Source organism: Erythrolamprus reginae, chromosome 1 (assembly GCF_031021105.1).
Source record: "Erythrolamprus reginae isolate rEryReg1 chromosome 1, rEryReg1.hap1, whole genome shotgun sequence".
NCBI classification, from domain to species: domain Eukaryota; kingdom Metazoa; phylum Chordata; class Lepidosauria; order Squamata; family Dipsadidae; genus Erythrolamprus; species Erythrolamprus reginae.
In genome coordinates, this window is record NC_091950.1 from 41,979,037 (window position 1) to 41,993,677 (window position 14,641).

At 40.6% G+C, this 14,641-nt stretch overlaps 1 protein-coding gene across 1 annotated transcript in view; it reads left to right on the top strand.

Annotated features, from left to right (window-relative positions):
• HIF1A (hypoxia inducible factor 1 subunit alpha) overlaps positions 1-14,641 on the top strand; it is a 52,689-nt gene that overhangs the window by 16,914 nt on the left and 21,134 nt on the right. The window contains exons 2-4 of the mRNA XM_070750970.1: positions 9,069-9,259; positions 12,207-12,352; positions 13,769-13,853. Coding sequence (XP_070607071.1) covers positions 9,069-9,259; positions 12,207-12,352; positions 13,769-13,853 — 422 coding nt within the window. The remainder of the gene's footprint in view (positions 1-9,068; positions 9,260-12,206; positions 12,353-13,768; positions 13,854-14,641) is intronic.

Consider the following 14,641-nt stretch of genomic DNA (forward strand, 5'->3'; position numbering starts at 1 on the left):
GTGCCTTTTTGCCTTTGTCAGCTGAAAATCAGTAATAATTTCTGGGTTCAGGGAGAAATATAAATAGTATTTCTTGTAAATCCAACTTTCAGATCAATATAGATGGTTATCTGGAAGTAATTAGGAAGTAAGAGGAGAATAGGCAAATGCTGAACTACAAGAAAAAAATAATAAAATTAAGCTAAAAATAATCTTCACAGGAAAAATCAGTTTCCTCATTTCGTTTGACAACTGTTGCTCTGTCTTTTTGTGGTCATGTGCATATCTTCAACCTAAATTTTAAAAAATACTTTAAAAAAGAACTGGCCCAATTTTCATGTTACTATGATGTTCCTGCATAGATTATAGGAAAGAGTATCAGACCTATATTTACTATCATGTTGATGAAATTGTCATTTAAAAAAAAAAAGCGTGACAATAGTGATGCCTCCAGAATTACATGAAAATGTGTGTGGATTAATTGATTGATTGATCAATCATTTTATTTTGATTTGTGTGCCCATCCATCTTGTCTGTTTGTTGCAATATAATACAGATATTAAAAAGTAAGTTGATCTGATTTGATTCTTACAATTACATGTTTGTAATTGTCTCTGAGTTTTTTGAGCAACTTTATGGAAGTGATCTATCATAGTACTGTATTTGTTTTAACTTTCCAGTTTAAGCTACAACCTTTATTTATTTATTTATTATTTATTATTTAGATTTGTATGCCGCCCCTCTCCGCAGACTCGGGGCGGCTCACATCAGGATACAACAATTCATGACAAATCTAAATATAATTTAAAATATTTTTAAAAACCCTCATTTAAATATGAGCTACCAGTGTGCTGCAGCTGCCAAAAAAAGCCAATACAGTTCTAGGCTGCATTAACAGAGTGGTAGAATCAATATTACGTGAAGTGTTAGTACCACTTTATAATGCCACACTTGGAATACTGCATTCAGTTTTGGTCACATTGTAAAAATGATATGGAGACTCTATAGAAAAGTACAGAGAAGAGTAACAAAGATGATTAGGGGCCTGGAGGCTAAAACATAGAAAGAACAGTTGCTGGAATTGGGCATGTCTAGCTTGATGGAAAAAAGGAGTAGGGATGACTTGATAGCAGTGTTCCAATATCTCATGGGCTACCATAAAGAAATGGGAGTTTAAGCTATTTTCCACAGCACCTGAGGGCAGGACAAGAAGCAATGGGTGGAAAATAATCAAGGAGAGAAGCAATCTAGAACTAAGGAGAGATTTCCTGACAGAATAATTGATCAGTGGAACAACTTGCCTCCAGAAGTTGTGAATGCTCCAACACTGGAAGTTTTATAGAAGCTGTTGGATAACCATTTGCCTGAAGTGGAGTAGGGTTTCCAGCCTAAATGGGGTTGGACTTGAAGACCTCCAAGATCTCTTCCCAACTCTGTTATTCTATCTTCTACCTTAGAATTTCTTAGTGGTCTCACATTCAAGTGGTAATTGGACTTTTTGCTGCTTAACTTTCAAGTTAAGATAATATGTGGTTTTAAACTGATGTGGAAATCATAGTAATGGCAGTAGAAGTTCAGTAAAAAAGATATTTGCAATTCTACCAAGATAGATTATGTGGTTGCACAGGGGAGGAAGTAGAAGCCCGCTCGGACAGGGAGACAGGGAAGCCCCGCCCCGCCCATCCTTGCTACCGCCACCCCATTGCCCCTGGTCTCAGTGCTTTCCTGACAGTGGCAGGAGCAGTTGGCAGGGCAGCGGGGGCGATGGCAAGTTGCAGTAGCAGTCCCTTAGCACTGTCCAAGAGGCAGTAGTGGCCTCCTCGGCCTCCTGCTAGTATTACATTCAGGCAGCGTCCAGCCAGCCATGCCTGGCCTCCTCCTACAGCTGGCCAGTGCGCATGCGTGCACTGAAAACCCAGAAGAGGAATGGGCAACGCTGTGCGTACCAGCGGAAATGGCTCTGCATGCCACTTTGGGCACACGTGCCATAAGTTCGCCACCACAGGCCTATTCCATTAAAAAAAAATTGGATAGTTTGCAACTTCCATTTGTATTTTCTCTCTCTATGTATTTCCTTTGGACACGATCATTTTATTAAGGGAGAGGGGACTCAATTGTTTGTGAAAAAAATCTGCTTTTTAGGCAGTACCTAAAAGCTCCTGTGTCTTTAATGTAATTCATCTAAGAATTAGCAATACAGTGATCCCCCGATTATCGCGAGGGTTCCGTTCCAAGACCCCTCGCAATAATCGATTTTTCGGGATGTAGTGGTGCGGAAGTAAAAACACCATCTGCGCATGCGCGCCCCTTTTTCCATGGCCGCGCATGCGCAGATGGTGTTTTTACTTCCGCACCTGGGAAGACCCAGCAGCTGAGGAGCTGCCTGCCTGCCCGCTTGTCCGCCGCTTTTCAGCTTGTCCGCTTGTCCGGTGCTTTTCAGCTTGTCCGCCGCTTTTCCGCTTGTCCGGCCACCGCTTTTCTTGTCCGGCCGCCGCTTGTCCGGCCGCCGCTTGTCCGTCGCTTTTCCGCTTGTCCGGCCGCCGCTTTTCTTGTCCGCCCGCCGCTTGTCCGCCGCTTGTCCGCCCGCCGCTTGTCCGCTGCTTTTCCGCTTGTCCGCCCGCCGCTTTTCTTGTCCGCCCGCCGCTTGTCCGCCGCTTGTCCGGCCGCCGCTTGTCCGCCGCTCTGGGAGTTGAAGACCCAGGGAAGGTTCCTTCGGCCGCCCAGCAGCTGATCTGCTCGGCAGCGCAGTAGCAGCGAGGAGCCGAAGATGGGGTTTCCCCGTTGCCCACGCAAAGGGGAAACCCCATCTTCGGCTCCTCGCTGCTACTGCGCTGCCGAGCAGATCAGCTGCTGGGCGGCCGAAGGAACCTTCCCTGGGTGCCGCCCGCCGCTCGAGAGCAAGAGGGGGAGAGATAGAGAAAGAGAGAGAAGGAAAGAAAGAGATGAGAGAGGGAGGAAGAGAGTGTGAGAGAGGAAGAAGCAAGATAGAGAAAGAGAGAGAGAAAGAAAGATGAGAAAGGAAGGGAGTGACGTCATCGGGTGAAAAAATCGCGATATAGCATTTCGCAAAGATCGGGATCGCGAAACTCGGGGGATCACTGTAGTTGCAATATAATAAAAGGGATGGTAAGTTAAAGAGAGGAAGTAGTTTTGGAATAAAATTACAATCTTCTTTTATTAGACCTTTTCAGGCAGTTGATAGAACTGGCTCAGATGTTTAAAGATACCGGTAAGTCCATAATCAGAACAATTCTAAAATACTGTTTCCTGAGAAGAGATAATCTTGCTCATGCACATACATTTCACATTTCTTAGTAAAATTGAAAAAGCTCCATCCTGGTTTAATAAATTGGTTCATACATCTAACGTCATAAATCATGGTTTGTAAATCTGTGGGTGAATTCACTGAAAATACTAAGTTGGTATTACTTATGGTTTATTGTGGTATGTTAACACATGCACACATTCACATCTTTTAGTGGTAGCAATTCTAAGTACTCTTTCACTCTCCTATATCATTGTTTGTAATGTTTTTCAGTTTGCTCTGACAATAGAAGAATGGTTTTAGGATGTATGGTACATGTCAAAGGTATCTAAAGTTATATCGGAAATGTGGTGGACTAATCCTTCCAGAGATTTAAGATCAATTTTACAATAATTAACAACATATTTAAATTTTTTATTAAAATAAATTGACGATCTTGTTTTTAAATGGAAGATAAAATATTTTTAGTTAAATTAAGATTTAACATTTCATTTCAACTGATGTTACTTCGTTTGCCTTTGTTAATTCACAGATTATCAGTGTTGATTGAGGCCATAAATATAGGTTAATATTGGATTCAAAACCATAAATGCTAAGCTGTGTAAGTTGTTTTCAACATGATTTATAATATTTACATACTTATTTATACAGTACTTCTATACCACATTTAGTAAACACATGAATCTGCACATAAAACAAGAGTATTTAAGTGTGTTATAAAATATCTAGCCAGCAATTAGCACTACATATGAAAAGAAATACTGAAAATTGTTTTGTTAACTTGCTGCTGATTATATTTAAAACATCTACGTCAGTGTCTAGTTGTTAAATTTATCAACAGGATAGGTTTCCTGGAAAAAAATCCTGCATATGAGTGAGTTAAAAAAATAGTAAATACTGATTATTTGATGATAAATTGAACAACTGATAGTGGCTTTAACCAAACTTTTAATTCACTATTCATCTATAAATCCTTGCTATAGTTAAGATAAAGCCTATAAAATGACTGGCAATAAGTGTCTCCAGGTCTGCTGTATTCTTATCTTCTTAGATTTGGGATTAGCAGTACACAAAATAGCAACAAAAGGTATTTATTTCAGCCTCTTGAAGACTTATACAGTGTTGACTTCAAGACTTTAAAAAATCCCTCTTTACATAATGAACTAAACTTCCTTGTCAACAACTGTAGGTTAATTGTTGTAAAATAATAGAAATCATACATAATCTTCAAAAGAATGTCATGGCTATAGGTAATCAAGAATTATTTCTTAAATATATTGTCTTAAATCTCCAGACCCTGGATATTCTTTTATTCTTCTTAGTGAATTTTAGTCTTAGCAATTAAAAAGGTTTATTCTATAATCTATCAAATTGGCCAATGTAATAAATTGTGTCATAAGTCCTCTTTTGAGCTTTCCGGATTGTTTATCATACAGCTACATTTTAAAAATAAATAAATCTGAACCATATAATAAAGAGGATTACAGAGCAGAAACTGTTCCATGTGGAAGTACCCTGAAAGACTTCTTGAAAAAGACCTGGAGGTCAGCGTTAATCTGATGGTATAATACTCATCTTGTTAAGTGTTATTGAAATTTAAAAAGAGGCAAAGCAATAGAAGGAAAAGAACCATTGAAGGAATAAATAGAAATACCAATTGAATTGAAAAGCCAAACAAGAATTTCTAAAGGGGGGGGGAGGGAGAGAAAAAGGATCTCAAGAAAACAAATGAAATCTGAGACAAGCATAGAAGGGTCTAAGAAAAGACAAATGTGCAGCTGACATGGTCAAAGAAACATGACAGCCTTAATTTCTTACACAAGCAGCAATGGAGAAAACATTGCCTGAGATTTACCAGCAGGACATGTTGGCATTTAGAAGATCTAGGAGTGAATGAAATGGTAGCACCACAAATCTATTGAGCTTTCTGGTGGAACTGAGCTAGGCTTGGAAAACTGAAGGACAGGATTTGATCATCTGGGTCTTTCCTGGGATGAGAGAACAAAGTGAGGAAGGAAAGTTGGGAGATGGTTACGATAATTATAATTATTATAATAATTATTTGTGTCAGAACAAACAGATTAAACAAACAGATTAAACAGAGTTGGAAGAGAGCTTGTAGGTCATCTAGTCCAAGTCCCTGCTCAAGCAGGAGACCCTACACCTTTTCTGACAAATGGCAGTCCAATCTCTTCTTGAAAGTCTTAAGTGATGAAGCTCCCTCAACTTCTGAAGGCAAGCTGTTCCATTGGTTAATTGTTCTCACTGTCAGAAAATTCCTCCTTATTTCTAGGTTGAATCTCTTCTTGATCAATTTTCATCCATTATTCCTTGTCTGTCCTTCAGGTGCTTTGGAAAATAGCATGATCCTCTCCGTGGCAGCCCCTCAAGTTCAATTCAATTGAATTTATTAGATTTGTATGCCGCCCCTCTCCGAAGACTCGGGGCGTATTGGAACACTGCTATCATGTCTACCCTAGTCCTTCTCTTTCCTAGACTATCCATGCCCAGTTCCTGCAACCATTCTTATGTTTCAGCTTTCCAGTCCCCTAATCATTCTGGTTGCTCTCCTCTGCACTTTTTCTAGCGTCTCAATTTCTTTTTTATAGTGTGATGACCAAAACTGGATGTAATACTCCAGGTGTGGTCTAACTAAGGCTTTATAGAGTGGTATTATTACCTTACTTGATCTAGATTGTCTCCCTCTGTTAATGCAATTTAGGATTGTGCTGCACACTGCTGGCTCACAGTTACTACTATTAAGCCTGGTTTCAGTTTATATATACAGTATACTTTTGGGTGTTTTTTACCTAAGTGTAGGACTTTACTTACAGGGCAGTGCCTACAGGCTCTGCTGAATGGTACCAGGTTTAAGAGCTTTTGTGTGAAGCTAGGCTGATTTGGGGTGGAATAAATTGGAAGTATAATCTTTTTTATTTAGAACATGTTCAATTCTGATTTAGATTATAAAAATCTTTCTACAATTAAAAATAGTTTGATGTACCTCAGTGTGCTTCTTAATTGTTTATTCAACTTTATTCGAGTTAATTTGCATGATTTTGTCCTTATGTTGGATTGGGAGCTATACAGATCTCAAGGGGGATGTAATTCCAGAAGGCAGACACCATGAGACAGATGACACGATCCCTAGGCTCAGATGACCTTGTTTAATTAGCTTATGAGTTGAACACTCTTAGTATAATATGGTTTGATTTAGTTTCAAACCCAATACAAAGCTAGGCAATATTCTATAGAGAGAGAACTACAAATAGCTCAAAATGGACCTCAGGTAGTGTAATGGTATGTGGGAATGACCTTGGGAGAGTGGGCAAAGAGGTACCATCCAGGGAATGGCCAGATAAGGGAGAGCATACCCAATAATTGGATAGTGGGTGAATCAAGGGGCTCAGAGGGGACTCTCAATAAATTATTAGGCTTAAAAGTGGTAGCAGCAGAGAACTATATTTTCAGACTTGCAAGATTCAGTTAATATAGCTTTACAATAAAGTAGAATGAGCATATCTGATTATATTTCCTGTCTGGTCTACCTGATAAGACTGGCAGGTAGAAATTGGATGCTGGTAGGAGACATTGAGTCCACCAATCAAAAAAAGAAAATAAAAGATTGCTTCTTTACAGCAGCTACACGAAAGTCCAACACTTCTGTTTAAGTGCTGCTATATGGATCTTGCATTGGTGATTGGATAAATATTTCAGTTAAAATGTTTACAAACAGTACTTGATCTAATTGAGGTTTTGTCTAAACATGTTTCTCCTGATCAAGTTGCTTTCAGGCTCTAGATCAGTGGTTCTCAACCTTGCTAATGCCGCGATCCCTTTATACAGTTCCTCATGTTGAGGTGACCCCCAACCATAAGTCTAGCGCCAGTTCTCCCAACAGAGCTTTAAGCTGATTGGCAGGAAGATCAGAGGGACAGCCCCACTGTAAACACCTGATTGGTCCAATTGTAAAAATATGTTCCAAGGCACCAGAACAGTAGTTTTAGTTCCTAACACCATGGGAAATTTGTCTTTTCTAAAGGTCTTAGGTGACCCCTGTGAAATGGTTGTTCGACCCCCCAAAGGGGTCCCGACCCCCAGGTTGAGAACCACTGCTCTAGATTCAAGAGGCTATTTATAATTGTTTGACAGTTTCTTCAGAAATCAAAGAGAATTGACTAATATGATCCTTTCAAAGACATTGGACTTATAGAGCCGGTGCAGCAGTTAGAGTGCTGTACTGCAAGCCACTGAAGCTGATTGTAGATCTGTAGGTCAGCAGTTCAAATCTCATTACCCGCTCAAGGTTGTCTCAGCTTGCCATTCTTCCGAGGTGGGTAAAATGAGGACCCGGATTGTGGGGGCAATATGCCGGCTCTGTTAAAAAGTGCTATTGCTAACATGTTGTAAGCCGGCCTGAGTCTAAGGAGAAGGACAGCATAAAAATCGAATGAATGAATGAATGAATGAATGAATGAATGAATGAATGAATGAATGAAGTAAATAAGAAAACAACTAGTCTGAATTTTGATTTGCTGTATGTAATATCAAACGAGAGATGTTATAATAGACTATTGATTGAAAACAATTCCGGATTTGTGTAAGCTTCATTTTTACATTCAATTGCTTGTTAAGAGACTACATATGAGTATTCTATATGTGTACTTTCTTGTCTGCAAATGGTAATTGAATAAAGGATGTTTTAAAATTAAATTCAAGCAGGACAGAGGTGCTTATTGGGGTGATTTATAATTCCAGTGAATGTACTAGATCAGTGATGGCTAACTTTTTCGTCGCCGAGTATCAGCTCCACCCCTGTATTGCCCCCTCACATGAGCATGTGGCCCCACATGCCCCCTGCATGCACATGCATCTATTGCATTCACCCCAGCCCTGCACATGCGCCGCAGAGACAAGGAAAGGGCTGGTGGGAGGTGCACTCGCATGCACAATGGAGTTGAGCCGGGTTGATGGCTCGCATGCCCGCAAAGAGGGCTCTGCATGCCATCTATGGCACATATGCCATAAGTTTGACATCATGGTGCTAGATCAAGAGTAGGCAAAGTTGGCTCTTCTGTGACTTGTAGACTTCAACTCCCAGAATTCCTGAGCCAATAATGCTACCTCGGGAATTTTGGGAGTTGAAGTCCACATGTCATAGAAGAGCCAACTTTGCCTTCCCTTGTGCTAGATGATTACACTTTCCCAAAAGGAGCTGGTGCGTGATTTATGATGCTTTGAACTTCACTATGCTCTAATTTCCTAGATTAAAACTACAGCCCAGAGCCTTTATATCACTTAAGGTTTTTATAGGCCAAGTCTTACCACTTTCTGGAAGAAAATGACATTATCAATGCTATTGATAACCTTAAAAGTTGACTGCAAAAAAAAAGCCTCCACAAGGAATTGCATTTAGAAACTTTAATTAGTGTAGGAAGTATCGGTTATTATCTTTAAAGATCATGTGCTTTGGATAATCCTGAAGTAATCTGATAAGGTTGACTTCCTGTTTCAATAAGTTTATTGGGTATTTTCTGTAATTAACTCAAATACATCCCTTTCTTGGCTTTTTCAAAAGGTTCTAAAATGCACATTTCAAAACAAGGTTTTTGTTGCTGATTTTAATATTTAGGGGGTTGATACTTTTAAGTTATAAACTATTGATAAATTTGTAGGTTGCAAGGACATAATGAATAGATTAAGAAACATGAATCGGGTACAAGCATTCGTTTGTGAATCTTGATTAAGTAGTCTAAGAGCTGATTTTCAATCAGTTGATACATGATATTTTTCAGCCATATGGATATTGTGTTTATTTTTGTAGGATTAGCTCGGAACGTAGGAAAGAGAAGTCTAGAGATGCAGCCAGGTGTCGGAGGAGTAAAGAATCGGAAGTGTTCTTTGAACTTGCTCACGAGTTGCCTCTTCCCCATAACGTGAGCGCACATCTTGATAAAGCCTCTGTTATGAGGCTTACAATCAGCTACCTCCGTATGAGAAAGCTGCTTGATGCAGGTAAGCGTTATTTTTGCAGTTGGGTGAAAATTTCTCAGTGGCTGGTGAATGAATTATTTGCGGTCTGTGGCGCTACGATCCAAAACTATATCACTTCCCAGCAGTTTCTTTTTATCTCCCAATGTCAAAAAGTCATTTCTTTGAATGATAAAACAAAGGACCATCCATTCATTCATTCATTTATTTCAGAAGCTTTCACAAGAAATGACTTGCTGGTATTTAGACCAGGCACAAGACTAGAATGTATAATAAAAATAATATCTCTTAGAACATTTTAAATCTTCTTCTATTGTTCATTGTGCATAACCGTATTCATGTATTAAAATTTTGCTTGTACATTGCTTATTAGCATTTAATACTTGATTGAAGACTTAATTAAAACTATTCACTATGGCAGGTGTGGTTCTAGCATTGATAAATAGTCATGCTTTGAAGATCAATATATGTAGATGAAGATTGAAACTGAAAAATGTTGGTACATGTTTTTGGTACAACTACTGTGTATCCACAATATATTTTGGCAGAAAAAAGTATTCTGTCCACAGTTTACTCAGGAAAAAACTGGGTTATAACAAAGGTTGAATTTTGCTACCTAAAAACAAAGGATTTTCTGTCCAATAGGTGACATTATTTAAATTTATACGAAGTTAGAGAAATGTTAGTTTGTGTTTCTTGAAAGTCATGATGCTACTTTAAAGCCCAAGAGTCTAACAACAATTAATATTGTGCTATCCAGAACAAAAGCAGTAAAATGTTTCTAAATTTCCTGAGACAAAAAAGACACAAAGTATGTTTTGAAGGCACACAATGTCTAAAATTTGCTGGACTAAATTTTGTCAAATGGAAGGCTCTCTGACAGTTCCACATACATATTTTTTTAATCCCTAAAGGAAAAGCAGGAGATGCAAGTGTAATATTATAACTCCTACTTATATTTATTTTATTGTCATTAAACCTAATACAACAAAATTAAATGCCATCTTCAGTGTACATTACACAGAAAACTGTAAACCACATCCTTCACATTCTGTACAATTGAATTTTAAAAAATCCCTGATATTGCATTAATATTGCACTATACAGTAGATTTTAGTATAGTTACTGCTCTGGGATAGAAGCTATTTTTCAGCCTATTTGTCCTATTTCTTTGAAATACGATCCCCCGATTATCGCGAGGGTTCCGTTCCAAGACCCCTTGCGATAATCGTAAACTCGCGATGTAGCAGCACGGAAGTAAAAACACCATCTGCGCATGCGCATCCTGTTTTCCATGGCCGCACATGCGCAGATGGTGGAGTTTGCGTGTGGGCGGCGGGGAAGACCCCTTTGACCGCCCAACAGCTGATCTGCTCCGCAGCGCGGCAGCAGCGAGGAGCCGAAGATGGGGTTTCCCCGTTGCCCAGGCAACGGGGAAACCCCAAGATCGCTTGCCCGTTCGCCCGCCCGCCTGGCTGCTCGCTGCTGCGGCGCTGCAAGCGAGCAGCCGGGCGGGCGGGCGAACGGGCAAGCGGCAAGCGATCTTGGGGTTTCCCCATTGCCTGGGCAACGGGGAAACCCCATCTTCGGCTCCTCGCTGCTGCCGCGCTGCGGAGCAGATCAGCTGTTGGGCGGTCGAAGGGGTCTTCCCCGCCGCCCACACGCAAACTCCACCATCTGCGCATGTGCGGCCAGCCGGGCGTGCGGGCGAACGGGCAAGCGGCAAGCGATCTTGGGGTTTCCCCTTTGCCTGGGCAACGGGGAAACCCCAAGATCGCTTGCCCGTTCGCCCGCACGCCCGGCTCCTCGCTGCTGCGGCCCTGCAAGCAAGCAGCCGGGCGGGCGGGCGAACGGGCAACTAGCAAGCGATCTTGGGGTTTCCCCTTTGCCTGGGCAACGGGGAAACCCCAAGATCGCTTGCCGCTTGCCCGTTCGCCCGCCCGCCCGGCTGCTTGCTTGCCCGCCCGCCCGGCTGCTCGCTTGCAGCAGCTGAGTCCTGAAGCCAGACGGCAAAGGGTCTTACTGGCCGCCCACGCAAAGGGGAAACCCCGGCTCCTCGCTGATGCCCGCCGCTCGCCCTCCCGCCAGCAAGAGGGGGAAGACCCAGGGAAGCCGCCCAGCAGCTGATCTGCCCGGGGAACGCAAACTCCACCATCTACGCATGCGTGGCCATAGAAAAAAGGGGCGCGCATGCGCAGATGGTGTTTTTACTTCCGGGTGGAAAAATCGTGATATAGCGATTAGCAATGATCGAGAGCGCGAAACTGGGGGGATCACTGTACTACTCATACCCAAATAAAGTTAAATTTAAAAATTGGTATCAAGGACAACACACTCACCACTAGACATACAATATTTAGTGGACAGTAAAATAGATTGCTTTGAATCTAATTAAAGATGTTTATGTCTTTCTGCAACTCAGTTTTCCAAGTTATTGATACATTATTTAATTCTATTTAGATGCTGTCCAATCCAAATGATTCTGGGAAGTCTACTGACAATAACATAAAAAACAATATAGATCAGAAATAATCCCAGCTAATAGGCAGACCAAAAACAAAAATGACAAAAACAAACTTGCCCATCTCACCCCACGGCCTGGAAGAAAACAGGCCTTCAAGGCTTCTGCACCTATAATACTTTAATTTTTTTAGAGAGAACATATGCTTGAACATTCACTGAGCAACTATATACGCATGGTTACAGGGTAAAGTTATTTATTCCAAAGAGAAGTTCATTAGCAGGCCTGAAAGTTTTTGTTGTATTAGTCCTGCCCAAGGGTAGAGTATTGTAAAACTGCATTAAAAAGATTCCCAGGGCGACATCCTTATGGCCTCAGTTAACTTGCACGCTTGGACCACAAAGTATGGTTTTAGGTTTTCATCTGGTTTTGGTTTTATGGAAGCGGATACATTGTTTTTTATAGTGATGGGTTGCAGGCAATCAATATAATATGTACTGATTCTTCTAGATGACTTGGAGGCAGAAGCTGAAATGGAGACACAGTTGAATTGTTTCTATTTAAAAGCTCTGGATGGGTTTGTTATGGTCCTATCTGAAGATGGTGACATGGTCTATACTTCTGAAAATGTGAACAAGTGTATGGGACTCACTCAGGTATGCCATTCTTTTGATTGTGTAGAGCAGTGATGGTGAACCTTGGCTTGGGTGCCAAAAAGGGGGCGTGCCTGCGTGATAGCGTGCACACGTGTGCCCATGCCTGTAATGTAATGCCCTCCCCCCTGCACATGCGCACAACCCCCTTGCTGTCCCCTGCTCATGTGCACAACCACCACATGCTCCCCCCCCCCCCCCCCGTTGAAGCCTCTGGACTTCCAGTAGGCTTGTGGTGGCAGTTTTGCTGTCACCAGGGTTAGGGAAAACCGCAGGACAGCAAAAAAAGGGCAAACAGGCCATTTGGAAATTCGGAAACGAACTTCCAGTTGACTCGTTGCGCCATTTTTGGCCCTCCCCAGGGTTCAGGAGAGTATTTCTGAATCCTGGGGAGAGTGAAAATGGCCAAAAAGAAGGGTGAAAGTCAGCTGGCTAGCACATGCATGAGCACTAGAGCTGACATAGGCCAATGCCTCGCGTGACCTCAGATATGGCTCCGTGTGCCACTTGTAGCACGCATGCCATAGGTTCACCATCACTGGTATAGAGTATTATTTATTTTTATTCATTTTTGACTAGATCTCTAGCCTTTTCTCATGGAGTTCAAGACTGTGTGCATAAACCTCCTAATCAGTTCCCCCCGCGGGAATATGATTAGCCTGACATTGCCAAGTTAGCTTCTGTGGCTGATAGTGGATTTATAGTGAATCACCCTGGTCATAGTTCACTAGGACACTAAACTGCAATGACACAAATGTTAAAAATTATTATTGTTAAATTTATTGTAGTCAACTGGCATTTTCTGTGACTTATTATAAACTCTTACTGAAAATCAGTAAAAGTCAGTAAAATGATTCATTGTGATACTATAAATGCAGATAACAAAATACTAAGGAATATAAATATTAACTACTAAAACTAATTAAATGGATTATTGATTAATTTATAAAATGCTCACTTTATAAGTACCAAGCTGCAAATACAAATTTACATCCATCCCCTCTCCCTTCAATTAAATAATTTTATGGCTACAAGCATATCCTTACCTCCTTTGGTATAAAAGAAATCCAGTAGGTTAATAATAATATTAGATATACATTTAATTTATTTGTTCCAGATTTATGAAGGTTAGAACACTATGTCATAATGTTTGAAGGTTGAAACCTGGTCTATGAGATTGTTTGTCTTTCATTAGTGCTTGTGATAATTCAATGCCTACAAGCCCCCAATCCCTTTTAGATTTAGAATAATTTATTGTGAACCTTTCCTATATAGTAATATAGGAATATACATTTCTTCTGAAGTCAACTTCATCATTGGCATAGTGAATTCCTCGTGACTACGAACAGTGTTTTCAGTGTTTTATTCCTGCTATAAATATACAGTGCTAAATGGAGCTTTTTTTACCCCCTTTGACAGTTTGAGTTGACAGGACACAGTGTGTTTGATTTCACTCATCCATGTGATCATGAGGAGTTGAGAGAAATGCTCATCCATCGAAATGGTAAGAAAGAAAAGATACTGGAAAATACATGTAGATTGAAGTTGAATTGTTGGGTTATTGGTGTTCTCTGAACTTGCTTTCTTGCAGACATTTCATTATCAGATTGGGTAACATCAGTGTGTAAGGGACTGAAATATGTTGGCTGTTTATATATGGTTGCCCCACTGAGACATTGTTATTTCTTGATCTTGTTTATCTGATATTAGGCATTTTTTGATGAAAATCAATGCTTGTAGGAGAAAAAAGTTCATAAACATCACTTCCTTAGGAACGATGATTATTTTTATCCTTGCAATGAAAGGGAAAAAAAAGCAAGCTCAGAGAACATCAAGAACTCAATGAGAGTTTTGCTTTAAAGCCAGATGGCTTCTCCTTAAATATGTGCTTGATTAATCCTGTTAAGCAATCACATAATTTATGATAATTATAAGTCCCCTCCCAAATACAATCTTGTGAAATTTTAAATTTGTAAAAAATTGTAACTGAAAAAGTTGGGATGAAAATGAAAAAAAAAACCCCACTTTTGCGTTTTCTTGCTAATATCTGAAATTTGTCTTGAATAGTTTGGATTCAGTAGAAATTTTCATCCCGTTCATATACAGGTCAGGGGTGGGTTCTAACTAATCTTTCTACCGGCTCGCTTCCTCCCATGCCGTGTGCATTTGCAGTACTGAACAACACCCCCCCCCCCCCAAATAGGTGAAACTGAATTCAAGTTACACATAATGTTTTGTATTGGACCAGAATATCTCCGGGGCTGCCTTCTGCCGCACGAATCCCAGTGACCA